The 19,176-nt window shown below is 39.3% G+C and overlaps 6 protein-coding genes and 1 non-coding gene across 9 annotated transcripts; 4 read left to right on the forward strand and 3 right to left on the reverse strand.

The window, feature by feature from the left end:
* Positions 1-344: 344 nt before the first annotated feature.
* Positions 345-4,745, forward strand: LOC111811677 (OBERON-like protein). 3 transcript variants are annotated; one of them, XR_002817585.1, is made up of 6 exons: positions 345-570; positions 1,752-2,891; positions 3,128-3,764; positions 3,903-3,972; positions 4,173-4,349; positions 4,456-4,745. XR_002817585.1 is itself a non-coding variant. In XM_023698672.1 (3 exons), exons 2-3 carry the CDS (start codon positions 1,760-1,762, stop codon positions 3,694-3,696), a joined length of 1,701 nt encoding a protein of 566 aa, XP_023554440.1. In that variant the 5' UTR covers positions 345-570; positions 1,752-1,759; the 3' UTR covers positions 3,697-3,850. The 3 variants fall into 3 exon arrangements, 1 of the variants encoding a protein (XP_023554440.1); XR_002817586.1 differs by having other exon boundaries at positions 345-566; XM_023698672.1 differs by lacking the exons at positions 3,903-3,972; positions 4,173-4,349; positions 4,456-4,745 and having other exon boundaries at positions 3,128-3,850.
* On the reverse strand, positions 3,935-4,444 carry LOC111776440. The gene has a single exon (XM_023655875.1). The coding sequence runs from the start codon at positions 4,442-4,444 to the stop codon at positions 3,935-3,937; it is 510 nt and encodes a 169-aa protein (XP_023511643.1).
* A 163-nt stretch (positions 4,746-4,908) lies between the features above and the next one.
* LOC111811689 (protein DGCR14-like) lies at positions 4,909-6,577 on the forward strand. Its single transcript, XM_023698684.1, has one exon. It carries the CDS (start codon positions 4,998-5,000, stop codon positions 6,522-6,524), a length of 1,527 nt encoding a protein of 508 aa, XP_023554452.1. The 5' UTR covers positions 4,909-4,997; the 3' UTR covers positions 6,525-6,577.
* Positions 6,578-6,794: 217 nt separating this feature from the next.
* LOC111811663 (BTB/POZ domain-containing protein At5g48130-like) lies at positions 6,795-10,149 on the forward strand. Its single transcript, XM_023698653.1, has 6 exons — positions 6,795-7,067; positions 7,163-7,385; positions 7,636-7,754; positions 7,841-7,910; positions 8,060-9,211; positions 9,305-10,149. Exons 3-6 carry the CDS (start codon positions 7,660-7,662, stop codon positions 10,037-10,039), a joined length of 2,052 nt encoding a protein of 683 aa, XP_023554421.1. The 5' UTR covers positions 6,795-7,067; positions 7,163-7,385; positions 7,636-7,659; the 3' UTR covers positions 10,040-10,149.
* Positions 10,150-10,566: 417 nt separating this feature from the next.
* TRNAS-GCU lies at positions 10,567-10,648 on the reverse strand. Its single transcript has one exon. It is a non-coding gene; the product is annotated as a tRNA-Ser (tRNA).
* An 896-nt stretch (positions 10,649-11,544) lies between these two features.
* On the reverse strand, positions 11,545-13,120 carry LOC111811721 (cytochrome b561 and DOMON domain-containing protein At2g04850). The gene has a single exon (XM_023698736.1). It carries the CDS (start codon positions 12,815-12,817, stop codon positions 11,615-11,617), a length of 1,203 nt encoding a protein of 400 aa, XP_023554504.1. The 5' UTR covers positions 12,818-13,120; the 3' UTR covers positions 11,545-11,614.
* Positions 13,121-13,643: 523 nt separating this feature from the next.
* Positions 13,644-16,852, forward strand: LOC111811812 (N-acetyltransferase 9-like protein). The gene is made up of 6 exons (XM_023698851.1): positions 13,644-14,014; positions 14,242-14,313; positions 14,406-14,493; positions 14,935-15,067; positions 15,236-15,274; positions 16,531-16,852. Exons 1-6 carry the CDS (start codon positions 13,831-13,833, stop codon positions 16,609-16,611), a joined length of 597 nt encoding a protein of 198 aa, XP_023554619.1. The 5' UTR covers positions 13,644-13,830; the 3' UTR covers positions 16,612-16,852.
* Positions 16,853-19,176: the final 2,324 nt, after the last annotated feature.

Raw genomic sequence — 19,176 nt, forward strand, 5'->3', positions numbered from 1 at the left:
TTAGTATTTTGGAAAAAGGAAAATGAGACGTTAAAGAAATCAAAAACCTCAGTGCCACGACAGGTCTAAAGAGTTATAAAATCAAAAACCTGACAGTCTAAAGAGTTTGTAAAATAAAAAAATCTGAGGATATCAAATTTGTAAATGAAAATTAAATCTAAAATTATAGGAGTGAATAATTAACGAATTTAGAGAGAAAAGAAACCAAATTCAAATTTAAATGAAATTAGTTATTAGAAATATTTAATTGTCGTATTCTCCGAAAAAAAAAATTAAATAAATCGAACGACATCCTTATTTAATTATTTATTTTTATGGAAAAAAAAAACACAATTTAGGCGTTTCGTTGAACCCTGTGCTGACCCTACTTGGTCCATTTCTACTCGCCAGACCCCGCCTTTGTTGTTTCTTCTCTGTAAGGGTTCGCTACTCGAACCTCTACCGCCCCTCGTTTGTCTTTCATCTTCAAGGCTCTGAAATTGCTTCATTATGAACCCTAATTCGACCCTTTCTGATTTCTGACCTTTATCGCTGCTTTTATCGGCTAAGATTATTGAATTCGTTTGGTGGGTGAGCACTCTTTCTTCTTGTCTTAGCTTTCTGGTTCTGTATTTGAGTTGGGAAGTTCCTGCTTGATCTTTGAATTTTCATTTGATTCTGTTTCTTACTTGGATATGAACTTATAGTGAGGATTTGTGTGTTCTGGGAGATTGGCATGTTTGTCTTATCTTAAAACGTTTCTTGAGCTTTTGTTCCGGCGATGCTAGGAGATCTGGGTTCTGTGTTCAGTTGTAATTACGTTGTTGTTGGTCTAGTTTTGAGCTGGGTTTGTTGCTTGTGGTTCTATTGTCCTCTTTGTGCTTCACTTGTGAGCTTTCCCTCAACGTTTTTAAAATGCGTATGCTAGGGAGAGGTTTCCAATAAAGAGTGTTTTGTTCTCCTCCCCAATCGATGTGGAATCTCACAATCCACCCCCCTTTGGGGCTAGCATCCTCCAACGATATGGGACTCCCCAATCCATTCCCTTCGGGGCCAACGCTAGCACACTGCCTCGTGTCAACCCCCTTTGGGGCTTAGTCTCCTCGCTGGCAAATCGCTTGGTGTCTGGCTTTGATACCATTTATAACGGTCCAAGCTCACCGCTAGTTGATATTGTCCTCTTTGGGCTTTTCCTTTCACGCTTCTTCTCAAGGTTTTTAAAACGTGAATGCTAGGGGGTGGTTTCCACAACATTATAAAGGGTGTTTCGTTCTTCCCCAACCAATGTAGAATCTCACAATCCACTCCTCTTCGAGGCTAGCGTCCTTGTTGACACTTGTTCCTCCAATCGATGTGCGACCCCCAATCCACACCCTTCAAGGCCTAGCGTCCTTGCTGGCACACCGCCTCGTGTCCACCCCATTTCATGGCTCAGCCTCCTCGTTGGTAACATCACCCAGTGTGTGGCTCTAATACCATTTGTAACGGTCAAAGCCCACCACTAGCTGATATTGTTTTCTTTGGACTTTTCCTTTCGAGATTCCCTTCAAGGTGTTTAAAACGTGTATGCTAGGGAGAGGTTTCCACAACCTTATAAAGGGTGTTTCGTTCTCCTCCCCATGTCGGATCTCACATGGAATCCCAAACTCTTTCTTCTCCCTCCCTGAGTGCATTGCAGGAAGGGCTTTTCTTTATGCACTCTATCCTGTAACTATAATTATGGCACTGTCTCTGCCATGGTTAACTTCATCGCTTTTTTTTCCTTTTTACAGTAAGATTAATGGTTGCCTCATCTGGTTCCAACATTCATCACCAGCCTGCATCAAAGATGATTCCCACACGTCAACCGTCACGGCCAGAGGGACTGCAGACATCTCTTGCGTTAGTTTCCTCAGATACTCGACTATCACCTGACGTACCGAGATCTAATTCTGAACAAGTTCATGAGTCTCCTGCTGAGAGCGCCAGTTCTCAGGAAACTTGGCCTATTGGTGGAGTAATGGGAAAGAAAATGGAAAATGGAAAGGCAGATAACGACTTCGTGGAGCAGTCGGTCGTTCATCGTCTTTCTAGTTCTGATAAAGTCTCCCTTCGTGACATAGCACGAGACAGAATCGAGCTAATCGCAGAAAAGATGCATCGCTTACCAGAGGATTTTCTAGACAATTTGAAGAGTGGACTTCGAATTATTCTCGATGGAAATGGTGGCGCGCAACAGATAGACGAGATTTTTATTTTGCAGAAGCTCGTTCAACGTAGAACCGATTTAACTGCAAAGACATTGGTTATGGCTCATAGGGTGCAGCTCGAAATTCTAGTTGCCATCAATACTGGAATTCAAGCGTTCTTGCATCCAAATATTAGCCTCTCTCAGACTACGCTCGTCGAGGTTTTTCTGTATAAGAGGTGTCGAAATATTGCTTGTCAAAACCAGCTTCCAGCTGATGACTGCACTTGTGAGATATGTACCGGTCGAAACGGTTTCTGCAATCTCTGTATGTGTGTAATATGCAACAAGTTCGATTTTGAAGTTAACACATGTCGATGGATCGGTTGTGACTTGTGTTCTCATTGGTCTCACACGGACTGTGCAATTCGTGATGGAAAGATCTGCGTGGGCTCTTCTGTAAGAATCGGGACAGCGCGAACCGAAATGCATTTCAAATGCCCAGCTTGCCATCGGACGTCTGAGCTACTTGGTTGGGTTAGAGACGTTTTTCAACATTGTGCACCTTCATGGGATCAGGAGTCTCTCGTTAAGGAGCTTGATTTTGTCGGTAGAATTTTTCGTGCAAGCGAGGACCATGGAGGGAGGAAACTTTTTTCGAAATGTGAAGAACTCAAAGAGAAAATGAAGAGTGGAGTTTTGGAGTCGACAGCAGCGTGCCGAGCAATATTGACTTTTTTTCGAGGTATGTATCGATAAGGTCTTTATATTTTTGGTTTTGCTTGATGATAGTAGATATAACCCGTCTTTGGTATGCTTCGAATGAGCTGAGATTATTTGAAAGTAGCTTTTTTCGGTGTTTCGTGTTTCGTGTTTCTTTTATCCGGGTATTTGAGCCATTTTCTAGTCATATCTACTTGGTGGCTATACACTTTTAGTAGTAATAGTAATAGAAATCTAATGTCATTGGTCTTAATGAAGAGAACGAGACGGATGCTATAAGTAGTCTTGAAAACGGGGAAGAGGGAAGGTTAGCCGCTCCGCAGGAAGCGTGCAACCGAATTGCAGAAGTGGTGCAGGAGGTTATAAAAAAGATGGAAATTGTTGCTAATGAGAAGATGAGAAGCTGGAAAAAGGCTCGTATGGATGTCGAGGCCTTTAACCGCGAGGTTGAAGATAAGGCGAAGGAAGCAGCTGAGATAAAGCTCGACCGACAGAGAAAGAAGCTACAAATCGAAGAACTGGAGAAAATCGTTAGGCTTAAATGTGCAGAAGCTGATATGTTTCAACTTAAGGCGAACGAGGCGAAACGAGAGGCGGAGAGACTTCAGAGGATTGCTCTTGCAAAAACCGACAAGTCCGAGGAAGAATACGCTAGCAATTACCTGAAACAACGTCTGAACGAAGCCGAGGCCGAAAAACAGTACTTGCTCGAAAAGATTAAGCTACAAGAAAGTAGTAGTGGTGGAGCTGATCCATCCCAGATGCTTTTGTATTCTAAAATTCAAGATCTTCTCTACAGTTCCTCTAAGCCTGATTCAGCTAAATGAATGAGAATTCTTCGGAGCTCAACGTCGTGTAAATCAAAACGTTGTCGGTTATGTTCGTTTGTTGTCTGGTAATTTATGAAGCTGTTCTTTCTAGATCGTTCGATACTCGTATCGTTAACGTAATCAAGTGATTCATTGCTTCTATTATCTCGAACTTAAGTAGATTGTTTATAACAATAATGAAATCGAACATTATGCCTTATTAGAAAGGTTTGTGGTGATGGCGAGGCGGATGGATTCAGTGCAGGGGACGGTTCATCTTCTTTGCTGTCGACTGTAAGTACTTTTCCGCTTTCTTTTCGTTTCGCTGAGCTATAGTTTCGGCCGAACTCTGCTTCACAGGTGAAGTGTCTGAAAAGGAAGTTCGGTCATATGTCATAGTCGTGCTTATACCATGACATCTTATGGATGAGTTTAAGCACACGTTTGGGGTGACGATTCGTGCATCGTTCACACACACGCTCATCTTTCTGCAGTTGGTTATCCTGATCATTCGATTCGGGATGCTTGATGGAACCAGGCTGCCGTTCGGGAAGTGTAGAAGATTGTTGAGCAGTAATGCAGTGGGGATAGAATGGTTTAGAACGAAATCGTGTATTCGTTCGGGGGAGATAGCAGCTTGAGAAAGTTCCTGATCAGGGGGCATGAAGAAGGTTAGCTCTGAATTTTGCCAGTCTTTATGGGAGCTGTTTAGGATCTTGAGTAGTATGACAAACCCGTGGTAAGATTTCGATATCATGTTGTCCATGGCTACTTCAGGTCGGGTTGGTCGATCGGGGTAGCCTGAGCTTTTCCGACGAAGAAGAGAAGAACGAAAAACCAGGGAGCAGCCATATGGGGTTAGATCAGAAGCTTGGAAAATGTGTTTGAATTCATGAGATTTTTGGTGAATTTATAGCAGAGAAGGAGCATGGCTTGTGTTCTTCAGCGTACAATATGAACAGTTACAGTTAGTTGAGAGAGGCAGTTCATGCTTCAAACCTTAATATCTTCGAAAGCATTATAATTTGTAAATAAGCAAAATTTTATTGAAAATTACTGCAAATTCTCAAAGCTTGAGGGCCTTTCAGCAATTAAAAAAAAAAAAAAAAATTAAGTCACGTGCTAATGTGGAATTCACACGTGTTGCAAACCATTGGCCGATGGGTTGGTGACAGCTTTAGATTTTGCTTCGTTTAACAAAGATCATGATATTCCAAGCCCTAGAGGAAGGCATAATTTTTCCCGATCTTCTTCGATTTCAGGTCGTTGAATTTTCTTTTGGATTTTCGATTGGAATTTGTTAATCTAGCTTTTCGATCATGCTTCTTTCTCCGGGTCGTTCTCCCCGGCATATCTCATCCCCTTCGCCGTCGACGGTTTCCGAGAATTCGATCGAGAATCCGCGGAGTTCGTCTTCGATTACGCCTCGGAGCTCTAGGAAACATCCTGAGGTTCTTGATGAGGATACTTATGTGGAAGCGATTGAGAAGATTATTGAGCGTGATTACTTTCCCGACATTTCGAAACTCAGAGATCGTATGGATTGGCTTGAAGCGATTAAAAGTGGAGATCCGATTCTAATTCGAGATGCGCAGTTGAAGATCATGGAGCGTCGTGGTCAGAAGGTTAAACGTTTGAATCCAGATGGTAAGTCCCGAACACCTGGTTCCACTTTTATGAGAAATTTTACTCCGTTTGATGAATTTGAGGGCAAAACACCGAAAACCCCCAGCGTTGGTGGAAGTGGAATTTCCGGTGAAACGGAGGAGGGTGATTGTAACGGCAAGGTGATGGATGAATCGCTGTCACTTGATGAGTTTTTTAGGCAATATACGAGCGAGGATAATTTAAGTTTTTCAAAAATACTGGACAAAGATAATAGGAAGAGGAAGGAGAGATACGCGTATTTGACGGAGGGTGAGAAGGAGGATGTGAAATCAATTGAGGATGTAAAGAGAGATAGAATAACTGATGGTTATGGGACCTCCGATCAGCCACCGAGTACCTTGGAAGGATGGAACTACACTGCAAAAAATTTGTTGATGTATCATCCTTCCGATAGAGGTGAGGCTCCACTGACAGATGAAGAAAGGGCTGTTAGATTGAAGAGCTTAACCAAAGAAATTAGCCGAGCAAGCACTCGGTTCCATGGTAAATTGATCGATGCGAGACCAAAAGACGATGGTACAGTTGAAGTGCTCTATACCCCTGTGGCTGGAACTACCCCACATCCTGTGATGGATCGAGATGGGGATCGATTGAAGAAGTACGATTTGGGGGATTTGAGGAAAACCCCAAATCCATTTTATATAGAATCGGGGAAGAAGGCTGAGAATGGCTACAGTTTTGTCCGTACACCGTCCCCTGCCCCTGGTGTTGATGAATCTCCATTTATTACATGGGGTGAAATTGAAGGTACGCCCTTAAGACTAGATCCTGAGGAGACGCCTATCGACATCGGTGGTACTATTGATGGGCCACGATTTAATATTCCATGTCCACCTGCTCGAGATCAGAAGGCTCATTCACTCTCAAGGGAGGCTGCACGAAAGCTAAGGGAGAAATCAAAGATGTTTCAGAAGCCACCATTGCCATCACCTGTTAGAGGAGGAAGTGCTAGCCCAAGTGTTCGAAGGACGCTCTCTCCAGCCGCCCAGAAGTTTGTAAGGAATGCAATAGCCAAGTCGTCATCTTCATTTGATGAAACCCTCCGTGCCAGTTACCGAGGTGGAAGCCCGAGTTCTGCAACGCCTAAAAGTGGGAGGAGTTTGTCTAGGTTTGCTAGAGATGGGAGCTTTGGCTCAAGGTCACCTTCTGTTAAAGAAGATTCTAATCCTGCTTGGTGATTTAATTTTTTCCAATCAATAGAACTGCTTCATGAATTCTAACTATTCTGTCTTGAAAATCCCTTCTGTTCAATGTCATTGTTAAGAGGTTCCTAACATTTTTGGATATTTCAAAGCTGATGAACCGCCCATTTGATAATCATGGAGTCTTAAAATATGGCTCCTATGATGCCGTGGCTATCACTTCTGCACTTAATTTCTGTAAGCGTTGATTTGATCAATTTCCACCTTTCAATTACAAAGAACGGGGATCTCAAGTACTGGAATCATGGAATGGCAGTTCCATCGTTCAAGAAATGTGTAGTTTTTTGGTTGAACTCTCAAATTGTATTGTACATTTCTGTGGATTTGTATTCAATGTTTAATGGATGACAGAAGGAATCTTGCCTCTGAAGTAATAATTAGTAGCGTAAAATGAAGTTGTACAGGTATCTCACTCTGCAGCGAACTTAACAAAAGCAAGCCTTGGGATTGAGAAACATGCTGCGGGGAAGCAAGCGCCGCCCTCTTTCCAAGGCATTTTCCCAAGCCGTGCCGTCTTGGGTATGTTGCTGTTTGCCATGAAACTTCTTCCATAATTCAACTGTTTTCTAACTCTTGTTTAATTTCTATGCTCATTTTATGGTTCTTTTTTCCAGGTTGTGGTTCCCCGTCAGATCTGATTCGACTACTCAAATGCAAAAAAACAATATAATAATGAAGGAATACAAGAGGATAGCGACGAAAAGAACCCAAAATATGGTTCACATGACAAGGAAAAGAGGGAGAAGGCTAACCTTATTCTAATGACCAAGACGTTTTAGAAGTTCAAGAATTCAAGTTTTCAGCAACCGAGAACGTTTTTGAAGCCATATAATATGGGTATGGAGATTACACTCGTGTGCATTTGACTTTTGACTTGGAATGAATAAAAACTGCACGAATATATGTGGACAAACTTGAACACTTTCCTAAAATCTTTGGCTGTTCTTATTTCTTCGATTCCTGAGATGGGTGTCTGCCATTATGGCCATAAGAAGGCGTGACATTATTCACTATAGGAAATTGCTTCAGTTTAGAGAATTCCCAACTCATTTATCTCTCTGAAACTTTCATAAATTCTGGTTTGAAGGTCCTTTAGGAGCGAGCTCTGTTGATGGAAGTGATCAGCCCCAAAGTCAGATCAGTGGCCTCGAGTCCGTTCACTTCACCGAATATCGGGGTTTTGCTCAAGATCAAGATCATTTCATGGTTGGATTCTCACTGGTTTTGAGATTATATTGTTTCATCTTTGATTTTGCCTTGTTTTCTGATTAAGTGGATTGATTATGTCTCAGGAGCCAAGAAACTGGTTTGCCTGTTTCTGTTCGGATTCGAGTTGGTGATAGGATTTTCAACCTACACAAGGTAAAGATAATTTGGGAAATATATCAGTGGAGTTTGTTCTCTTCTTTATTTCTTTCTTTCCTTGTTCTTTTCTTTCTAAATTTCATCTCCCTGCCTCCACCTAGAAGAAAGAAATGAGAATGTTAAACTTTAAGCATGTTACTCTGCAGCATCCTCTCCTGTCAAAGAGTGGATACTTCCAGAAAAGGTTGAATGAATCGACCGAGTATGAGCTCCCATCGGACTTTCCCGGAGGACCCGAAACCTTTGAGTTACTAGCACTGTTTATCTATGGCTCGTCTACTCTTGTAGATCCTTTTAACGTAGCAGCCCTCCGTTGCGCTGCAGAGTTTCTTGAAATGACAGGTAATTATTGTTCCAGTAATCTATGTGAGCGGTTCGATATCTATTTGAATCAAGTGGTCTTCCAAAGCTGGGACGATACACTAATTGTACTCCAAAAGTGCCAACAATTGCTTCCCTGGTCTGAGGATCTGTTAATTGTAAGTCGTTGCATTGAATCGCTCGCCTTCATGGCTTGTATGGAGATCCTTGACCCCGAGAGAAGACGAGACCAACCAGTCGTAACTATAGATGCATTGGCAAGTCAGGTTTGGAGCTGTGAAATGGTAAAAGAAATCTTGTGCCATGATCTTTGGATCAAGGACCTTATAGGGCTACCATTTGAATTCTTCAAAAGAGTAGTGGGATCCCTGAGAAGACAAGGTATGAAAGAAAAATATGTGAACCCGATCATTGTCTTCTATGCGAACAAATGGATTCTTTCCGAAAAAACACGCCAATACTGGGACGGTACTGACGAGAAGATCGATGATGAAGCAAATGAAAAGGTTTCATTTATTTTACAAGGTCTTCTTGATCTTCTTCTGCCTATGGGACAGAGGACCAGTAGAGTGGTTCCAGTAGGCTTTTACTTTGCCTTGCTTTCCAAATCACTTGAAATTGGCCTCAAAAGCAACAGCCTGCAAAAACTGCTAGACCAGATAGCATCAGTATTACATTTTGCACAAGTGGAAGACTTTCTCCTTCCAAAAGCCGGGACAGACTCGATATCTTCGAGCATCGAGTTAGCTACGATGGAGAAGATATTAGAGTCGTTTGTATCTTCGAACATGAAAATGAATCACAACCCTTCAGGCAGCAACTCAATTGTGGCAGAGTTGTGGGATGAATATCTGACCTACATAGCTCCTGATCCGAAACTTGGACAAAAACAATTTGTCGAACTCATCGATAAAGTGCCTGCGTTGTGGCGAGAGAGTCATAATCACCTTTATAGGGCAGTGAATACATTCCTGCAGGTAAATCTTGAATAAACTCAACATTCTTCATGGCATTACTGCTTAACAATCTGTTTACCTTTTCATAAAACTTGGTGTTTATTTGTTTTGCAGGCACAGTCACAACTTTCCCAAGAGGAAAAATGGGCAGTCTGCAAGTACCTCAACTGCCAGAAGCTATCACAAGAGGTATGCATTGAGGCTGTGCAAAATGAGTTGATGCCGCTTCGTCTGATAGTCCAGGCGCTTTTCGTTCAGCAATTGAATACTCAACAGGTGTTCAAAGAGTGTTCGAGCTCATTTAGGTTTGCACATTATGGAGAGTTCTCCGGGAGCCTTTCAAGCTCTAGATTTCCGAACTCGAACAGCCAGAACCTACGTGACAGTCCTTATACAGATGGAGCTGATCCAAGGCGAACATTAAGTTTCTTGCTACACAAGGACCATGTGATGCAGACGCCGCATGAATCCTCAAGAAAGGAGTACGAGTCGACAAGTTTCCGAATCATGAATCTGGAACAAGAGCTGATTTCCTTGAAGAAGAGTATTCAGAGGCAGACATTATCAAAGAAAACAGAGACAATATCAAGCAGCAAAGCAGAAGGAAGAACAAAACTGCCTGATGTGGAAAGTAGTAGATACTCGAGCAAGAAACGAAACTCACATGAACAAGTGACGGGGTGCATCGGCTCAGTTAACTTTTCGAATGAACGAAACTATGCAAGTCGTCTGTTTAAGATCTTCAGAGGAATACGCCTATTTGGAGGTAGGAAACAGAAAAGAAAGCCAGGATTTCCCGCCCTTTGGCGTCGATCGATGTATCAGATTAACCATCGACTGGATTTGTAAATGAGAACTCATAACAGGTCTTTAGAAACCAGTTATGGAGAATATATAAAGAATCTCCTGGAAACTTAAGTATGGTAAGAAGAAGTAAAGGAAGTAGCCATTTACTAAAACCTTTGCCTACATGCTTGCTTGTTTAGCATGCCATGTACATATTTATTAAATTATGAATAATAAAATTAAAATCGGAATCGTCGATAAACCGGATATTAGTAACATGATTTGGAAATTATTTTATAATAAAAATGAAACTATTTATAATAATAATAAAAAAAAAAAAAGTCATTATTTTGAAACTATTTTATAATAAAAATGAAAGTATGTATAATAAAAATAAATAAATGAATAAATAAGTAATTATTTTGAAACTATTTTATAATAAAAATTAAACTATTTATAATAATAATAATAATAATAATAAGTCATTATTTGAAACTATTTATGACAAAAATGATAATTTACAAATTCATTTCACCGTGCACGTATTTATGCCTTTGAAAAAGGAAGAGGAAAAAAAAAACAAGGAAAGCCGTCGCCTGAGAGATTCGAACTCTCGCGGGGAAACCCCATGTACTTAGCAGGCACACGCCTTAACCACTCGGCCAAAGCGACAACTGTTGGTAGAATTGATTATATTATATTTATTGTATAATATTTTATAAAAAAAACCTATAAACTTTAAAAAAAATTCGATTAATTAGAAAACGTTAATATTTGAATTAAAATAGAGGGTTACAAAAATATTTGTTAATACTCTTAATTTTTTTAAAACTTAAAAAACATCTTTACATTTTAAAAAAAAGAAATTCAAAAATACTCCATGAATTTCAGAAGTAACATTAAAAAATTTAGAGATAATTTATGAGGTGTATTAAACGGTTTTTGTCTATATATTAACGGTAATAATATTTTTAAATTTTGTGGGTACTTTTAAAATATAGTACCAATCCACTTCTAAAAGGGTATTAATGAAACTTTTTAAAGTTTAAAAATACTTTTTGAAACACTATTAAAAGTTTAGTATCCAACACATATTTAACGCTATTTTCACTTAAATTCTCGTTTTTTAAAATTTCCTATCAAACTAGCCTAGGAGATAGGTATTTTTTCGATATTATTATTATTTTCTATCTCAAAGGACCTTTTCTTTGACTAATTCATTATGTATTTATCTAAAATTTCATCATCAAGAAATACTATATCTATAGATATTAAAATGAAAATTTTAAATAATTAAAAATTAATTTTGTGTTTAATAAATTTTTAATTTTACGCGTCTAATAAATCATTAATATATTTGACATTTTTATAATTTTATATAAGTTTAAAACTTACATAAATTCATTAATTTTTAAAAAATTGTCACAAAAATCTAAATGTTCCATGCAAGAATTGAATTTACCCTTTCTTTTTATTAAAAGAAAACTTTTTTATGCTTAACAAGAAATTTCAACAAAATTTAAGAAAAAAATGGAAAAAAACCACTATAAATATTTTGCATTATAAAAAAAGTCAAACCAAATGCTTTGACTAAAAAAAAAGTTAACCGTCGCTCTCCTTCGTCTTCATCTTCTTCCTCTAGCTGTAGCTTCCACTTTCCTTCTCTGAAACTCCGATCAGTCCCTCTCTTCTCATCTTCTCCTCCTGCGATTTTCTGCAGAAAACCACCCATGAATTCACCTCCAATGCTACACAAACCCCTACCAGCGTCGAAAGCCCTAGGCAATACGCCAATTTCGCGTACGATCCACTCTCCGCCATCGCCTCGAATCCTTGGAACACGTTCACCACTCCCATCACCACGCACGCGTATCCGACAAAATGATGGTACGATTTCCAGTATTTTCTGAATTTGTTCGTTGTTTTTGGTCTGAATAGCAGCGCTAATGTCTGTAATCCACCTAGGGTAAAAACTGCAATCCCTAATTTCCTGTGTAGCGAATACTCCACTCCCGGCGACAACTCCCCTAATCGGATTCCAATCACGAATCCGATTGTTCCTAGCGCGAATCCCGCGAGTTGGACTCCGGCGTGGGCGTAGAACCACGCCGGACCTAGGGCTTGTACGTTACGGAGGTATCGAGCCGTGACGGCGCCGATTGGGAGTAGGAGTCCCCAGGATACGGCGTTTAGGATGCCGTGGATAACCCTAAGTGTCTCGATTCCACCGCTCTGGCTTGCGGCGGTGCCAGAGGCGACGTCGAGAGTTGCGATTGATGAGAGGTCGTCGGAGGTTGTTGGATGGATGGTTGGGGAGTAGCCTTGGACGTACAAGCCGCGGTTCCAGATGAAATGAATTTTGGTTTTGTTTGGGGTGAGTTTCAGAGTGGCGTAGATTTGGACGGCGGCGCCGTTATGTACAGTGGCCATTTTGCCGCCGTATAAAGCGGCGGAGGAGGAAAGAAGACGGATGTCGAGAGGGCGAGAGAGAAGAGGGCTTCTCTGTAACTTAACAGTCGGGTCAAGAATGTAAGGGAGTGTAATGATCTGGCCGGAGTTTGGATCGGAGAAGGCGATGAGAACACGAGCTCCGGTCATCCCCGGCGAAGAGGGGTTGATTCCCCAGCCAACCCAGCCGGACGGAGAAATGAAATTACCGAAGAAGACAAGGTCCAAAGTAGCATTGTGGGGGTGAAAAGTCCAAGCAATGGAGGCCTGTTGGGTTGGGAGATTCATACATTTCTGGAATGTTTTGGTGGCTGTGACGGTGGTGCAATGGGCGGAGAGTGCGACGGAGACAAAAGAAGAGAGGAGGAGAAGGAGGAGATGACGGCGGAGCATGGTGTTCGACGGCGGCGGAGGAGGAGGAGAGAGATAGATAGAAAGAGAGAAAGTGGTGGGTGGTGGGTGGGGATTATGTTAGGAAATTGAGCAATTTAGAAGCATGGAAGGATGAGAGTGATGCATCATCATTACTCCCACTTAGCCCAAAATGCCATAAACTTTCACCAAAACTTAGCTTTGAAGATAAGTTAGTCCTCATTACTATGATTTGGTGTCTCATAAACACTCCATTTTCCCTTCATCCTATATTTGTATCTTAATGTAAAGATTAAGTTACGTTCTCAACCTTCTTAGCTATACTCGAATTAACTCGAGTATTGCTGATTTGCTAAGATATATAATTTTAAATCCCGTCATCATAAGAAATTTTTAATTTTCTTTTTTGTCTTTTAACTTTAGCTATTAATTGAAAATTCATAATTAGATTAATTATTTAAATTTCAGAATTTTTAGTAAAAATAAAATCAGATAAGTTATCTGTGGCTACCTTCTAAAATGAATTATGGAAATCTAATGGCCATAGAATAAATCCTTATCTCTTTTCTATTTTTCAATTATAATAATAATTTAATATTTAAAATTAGTTTCTTGTAGTCCTTTGTTATAACAAATAAAAAATATAAAATAAAATTTTAAGAAAAATTTGACAATCTTGTATTAACTGTCACGGAAGACAACTAACTCTCAACTGCACTTATTTTTTTAATTCAAATTTCAAAACCCTGTAGAAATGTTATGAAAGTAAATAGAAAATTAAAATCTAAACACAACTAAATGTTATTGGGGCCATTTTCAGCTGAAGCCCAACTAAGTGGGTTCGATCAATGAATGGGGCGATGGATGTTGAGCCTGGCTCATGAAATGGAATTGGTGGGCTTCTCGTGGAAGTGGCGGTTCGTCCTCCTTTTTGCTGTCTCGAGCTGTGCTAGTGCTTGCTACTGGTTTGTCTTGCCGTCGAGGATCCATTTCCATTCCAGGAAGAGGTCTGACAGTGAGTGGCGGTGGGAGAGATGAAGAAAAATGGAGTGAGTTTAGAAGGGGAAAGGGTAATTTTGGTGCCTTACATGGAAGCACACGTACCCAAGTATCACGAATGGATGAAAGACCCAGCTCTGCTTCAAGCCACAGGGTCCGAGCCCCTCACTCTTGATCAAGAATACCAGATGCAACTATCCTGGACCCAAGACCCAAATAGTTCTCTTTCTATCTCTCTTTCACTTTTTCTTGATGTTTTATTCTACGAATTGTTTGTTTCCTTTCATAATCTGATCAAATTTTCATCTGGGTTGTGTTTGATCGTGCATTAATGCCTGAAACCTTGTTAAAATTCTTGAATCGTTGCACTCCGCTGGGACAATATTGTTTCTTACCCTTTTTTTTTATGGATTTGGGGTTTTTTTTTTTTCTTTTTTTTTTTCCAGAGCAGACTTTCATTGTATTGGATAAGGAATTGGTCGAGGGAAAATTCATCCATGGACATCCTGGTGTTGAAGGTTGGTTGGTTTCTTACCTTTTTTAGGATTTTTTTTCTGAGTTTGCTTTGTACATACGCTGTCTGATAAATTGTTATTGTGTACATTTCTAGCCATGGTTGGTGATGTGAATCTTTACATGAATGATCTGGACGATTCCCTTTTAGCAGAGATTGAAATAATGATAGCTGAACCCAAGAGGTACCACATTTTATCTTCTTTTAGTGTAGATGTTCTTATTCTTTGATTGCTGAAGTGCGTTTGGTAATGGTCTTTGCACGTCTTGATCTCTGCTTTTCTTCTATGATGAAATTCTGTAATAGTAAATATAAACTTCATTTCTGCTATGCCTCATTGTTTTCCACGGTTCTCTTCATAGGATCTTGGCTATTGATTTTCTTTAAGAAATTTATACGTTTTGTGTTATTCTGGCTTGTTTAGAAGTAGCAACTAGAACGGTGGAATGAATTTTTGAATCTTCATTTACTAGTAACCATCCCATTTTCCTTTGAATGTTATGGGTTCATTCTTGACCATGTGTATGGATTATATTGTGGAAGGATTTTGTTCTTCATTTGTTATGGGATCAGTGTATTGCAATGTCCATTAAGCTTTCTTATATCTGTGCTTTTGTTAGCATAGCCGTGGTAAAGGTCTTGGGAAAGAGTCCGTTCTGATGATGATGGGGTTTGCAGTCAAGAACCTCGGGATCCATATTTTCCGAGCCAAAATTGGAGAATCAAATGAAGGGTCTCTCAGTTTGTTCAAAAAATTGGTTGGTCTCTTTGTCCAGAAAATAGCCAATTTGTTGAAAGTTTAGATAAATTTATGTCTTACTTACCAACTCAAGTTAGCATGATTTGTTATCACCAACAGTTTACCTTTCCCCTGTAACGTACTCTTTCTGCAGTGTTTCCTAAAAGATCCTTTTTAATTGGTGTAGGGCTTTGAAGAGACTTCTTATAGTGAAATCTTCAAGGAGGTCAGTTCTCTCTCTCTCTCTCTCTCTCTCTCTCTCTCTCCCCCACCCACCTCCTCCAGCAGCTCTCGAGACGGTTGGAGAGGGGAACGAAACATTCTTTATAAGGGTGTGGAAACCTCTCCCTAGCAGATGCGTTTTAAAAACCTTGAGGGGAAGCCCGAAAGGAAAAACCCAAAAAGGACGATATCTGCTAGCGGTGGGTTTGACATGTTACAGTTTTGCATTTTTTTAAGACAAAGAGAACTCTTTTTAAGACGACAGAACTATGTTTCATTTTATTATTTGATTTAGTGCTTTATAACAGTAACTTGCAGCGAGTCTTTTGAATTGGGACATGGAACATATGCTGATCACTAAAAGATTGGTTACTGTTTAGGTGAAGGAAAACCATGTGTCTTTCTGATATGTCAAAATTTCTTTGACTACGATACATATGTTAGGAATCACGACTCTCCAAAATAGTATAATATTGTCCACTTTGAGCATAAGCTCTCATGGCTTTGTTTTTTGTCTTCCCAAAAGGCTTCATACTGATGGTGATGTATTCCTTATAGATGTATTCCTTATAAACCCATGATCATCCCCTTAATTAGCCAACGTGCGACTCCCTCCCAACAATCCTCCCCTCGAACAAAGTACACCATAGAGCCTCTCCTGAGACTTATGGAGCCCTCGAACAGCCTCCTCTTAATCGAGGCTGACTCCTTTCTCTGGAGCCCTTGAACAAAGTACACCCTTTGTTCGACTACACCTTTGAGGCTCAAAACTTGTTTGTTCGACATTTGAAGATTCTATTGACATGACTAAGTTAAGGGTATGGCTCCGATACCGTGTTAGAAACCACGAACCATGTTAAGCTCTCATGGCTTTACTTTTGGTTTACCCAAAAGACCTCACACCAATAAGATAGTATTCCTTACTTATAAACCCATGGTCATCCCCCTTAATTAGCCAACGTGAGACTCCCTCCCAACAATCCTCAACAACGTACGTGGATCCTTCAATTACAAATTTTCAAAGAAAAAGAAGCCGATGACCTTTAGCAATTGATTGACTGACTACATATTGTATATATTATATTTGGTACCATAATGGAAACACTTGATGGTTAGGAAACTTTTTCTTGTTCTTTTTCCATCCATCCACATTGGAGAGTCATGCTCTCCAAGATATTAAGCATGAATCATGTTATCACGTAAATCTCCGGGCCATACTCGATTCGATTCTGACGTCGTTTCCTTTTGCATATTTGGAAGGTAACTCTGGAGTTAGAAGTAACAAAGGCCAAGCATGAGGAGCTGCTGGATATGTTTGGTAGAATAGTAACTCATGATTAGTACCCACCCAAACTTCTCCTCCATCTCTACAACTTCGTTTTCTAGCATTTAGACTTGGGGAACTCTTGATTGGTCCTCTGATATGACGTCCAAATAGCTGATACTTCAGCAAGAAGCAATGGAATATAATACACAAGAAGCCTTCTATAAGATATCATCAAAACTCTGACTTTCTTACTATATATTTCTAATGTCCTTTCCCTCACCTCATCCAAACGTCATACACTCATCATATTATTTATGTGCCTGTTTTGCCTTTGCATCTTATGCGTTTCTGTAGGTTTTCAAGATGCTTTGCCTTTGACCTCTGGATGTAGACTCATGAAGATTAGTCTACAAGATCCAATCTCATGCCCCCACAATTTGGCATCTTCAGAATGACTTTATAATGGCATGGCAGGTACTAAGTATCTGCTTTTATCATCTTCAATCAAATGGGTCCCCTCTTAAGCCTGATAGTAACAATCAGAATTTATCTTAAGCTGTTGAAATTTTACTGTTTCAAGTATGTGAGAATGGGAACCGTGCACTTTTCTTGCACTTACTCCCGATATAGAGTAAGTCAAGCCAATTTAAGATTGCGTCGCATACGGAAGCCTTTGGCCTCGTTTTGAGAAGGTTTTAGAAAATGGGGCAGAGAGATTTTTTAAAGAAAGTTTGAAAGCGATGTTATAGGCTATAAGTGAGAGACAACACAACGATTTAGATAACATATAATTTAGGGTAGGAAGAATTGACAACTAGTCGCTTCCCCTTATAGTACATTCTAAGGCATTTTAGATTTACCAGGCGTAGACATGATTCTGCTGAAACGTCATACACTTAGAAAATACAATAAGAAAACTATACATCATGAAGGCAGTAAAGGAAATCAATAAAGTGATACAACGAAAGAGTTTTGACATCATGCAACCATGTGCAAGATGCCTTGGACAAGCATGATCGTGACACAGTGCAAGGTAATTCAATATCACTTAAACCTCCAAAAACTACCCTTTCAAATCAACATGTTCTTATGTTTACCTCATATACCAGAAAAATGAAGGGACTATAACGAGTTTGTGCTCGAGTCGGTCCCTTCAAAGGCTTGATATCCTATGTGTACTTTACTAATTCATATCCAGCCGTTAGAAACGGACAAACTTTGTATCAACCCCACTTGACTGATTGAACCCGGACGTTACCTAACCCCTTTGTTTACTCACGAATAGATTTAAAGACAGAAAAATTAGTCAACAGGGAAGGAGTCCAAAAAATTAGGCTGTTGGGTTATGAATTCAAATCATATTAAAGAAGATATTGTGACATCTTGAAGGTAGCTGCTCTGAAAACCCCAAAGGAGGGATGCAGACAAGGCTTAGGTCTAAAAAGGCTGTGGAAGGGGCTGCTTAGGCCATTTTCCTCTCATTTTCCACCATTGTGACCAAGCCCTCTTGAGCTCTTGGTCAACTACATCGGGTACGAACGTATATACGTATGTATACGTACGATCCGATAAGGGTTATTAAATGTTTATTATTTCAAGTTTATAATTAAAAAAATAAACCTAAGTTTGTATGAAGAATAAAATATAAGATGGGTGGGTTAATTAATTAATAATGCAAGCAAGAGACCAGGACAACAAGGATTAAAGAATGTGGAGTGGTGGGTCTGTTCCAAATTTAAATAATTAATTGAAATCATAAGATTAATTATTAATGGGAAGATTTAAAATGGGTTAGATAGGAGGCACAATAAAGAGGGAGCAGTTGGGGTATAAAATAATTGTGAACTTTCATTTTCAACCATATCTTAAAAAGATTTTAACCATATAATTTGATCTTGATTTGGATTACCCATCACTCGGATAGTTTTGACATTCTCCTGTAGACATGGTTACGCTACTTCTCGCTTTTAAGAGTGAAGAGTATCCTTACAAATCGACATAGGTCATTTCAACCTACAGATTAATATAGGTCGTTTCGGTCTATTTTGTCTTTGTCCACATGTTTCCAAGGGGTCGTCCAACATGGGTTAAATATTACAATGTGGCAAAAAAATCAAACTAAAGATATTTTATTTACTGAGTTATACTTAAATTGAAGATATCGTTCTCTGCCACTTTGATTTTTCTTTTTTATAATAATATTACGGTATGAATGTGAAAAGAAGACTTGAACTTCCAAATCATAAATTAAGTCATTTTTGAATCATGTTTATCACAAGTATTTTATTGAGTATTTTTGGTTCACGACAATTACTTGATTCAAAAGCATTTGAAAACAATCGTGCAACATTGATTATTTATCTTATTTATTATAAGGTATGATTTATGGAGGGAAAAAAAGTTCTTTTAAGTACATGAAAAACACTCGTTTAAATCTTCACACTACGTTAAAGAATCAAAGTCGATTTCAAAAGTCGTAAAAACATTTGAAAATAAGTATTAATTAAGTACTTTTTAAAACAGTATTTATAGAATAAACGTTCCGGTTTTTTAAAGTTATCCAAAATTTATTCTAAACCCTCTAAAGAGTCGGAAATTAAGCTTATTTTCACACAAAAAAAAAAAAAAAAAAAAACCCA

This window comes from Cucurbita pepo, chromosome LG15, assembly GCF_002806865.2.
Source record: "Cucurbita pepo subsp. pepo cultivar mu-cu-16 chromosome LG15, ASM280686v2, whole genome shotgun sequence".
In the NCBI taxonomy this organism is placed as follows: domain Eukaryota; kingdom Viridiplantae; phylum Streptophyta; class Magnoliopsida; order Cucurbitales; family Cucurbitaceae; genus Cucurbita; species Cucurbita pepo.

Coding starts and splice junctions, on each gene's coding strand:
- LOC111811663 (XM_023698653.1), top strand. CDS start 7,660: ATGGAAGTGATCAGCCCCAAAGTCAGATCAGTGGCCTCGAGTCCGTTC. Junction 7,755..7,840: donor AAGATCAAGATCATTTCATG/GTTGGATTCTCA, acceptor ATTATGTCTCAG/GAGCCAAGAAACTGGTTTGC. Junction 9,212..9,304: donor CAGTGAATACATTCCTGCAG/GTAAATCTTGAA, acceptor TTTGTTTTGCAG/GCACAGTCACAACTTTCCCA.
- LOC111811677 (XM_023698672.1), top strand. CDS start 1,760: ATGGTTGCCTCATCTGGTTCCAACATTCATCACCAGCCTGCATCAAAG. Junction 2,892..3,127: donor AATATTGACTTTTTTTCGAG/GTATGTATCGAT, acceptor GTCTTAATGAAG/AGAACGAGACGGATGCTATA.
- LOC111811721 (XM_023698736.1), bottom strand. CDS start 12,817: ATGCTCCGCCGTCATCTCCTCCTTCTCCTCCTCTCTTCTTTTGTCTCC.
- LOC111776440 (XM_023655875.1), bottom strand. CDS start 4,444: ATGGACAACATGATATCGAAATCTTACCACGGGTTTGTCATACTACTC.
- LOC111811689 (XM_023698684.1), top strand. CDS start 4,998: ATGCTTCTTTCTCCGGGTCGTTCTCCCCGGCATATCTCATCCCCTTCG.
- LOC111811812 (XM_023698851.1), top strand. CDS start 13,831: ATGAAGAAAAATGGAGTGAGTTTAGAAGGGGAAAGGGTAATTTTGGTG. Junction 14,015..14,241: donor CTGGACCCAAGACCCAAATA/GTTCTCTTTCTA, acceptor TTTTTTTTCCAG/AGCAGACTTTCATTGTATTG. Junction 14,494..14,934: donor ATGATAGCTGAACCCAAGAG/GTACCACATTTT, acceptor TTGTTAGCATAG/CCGTGGTAAAGGTCTTGGGA.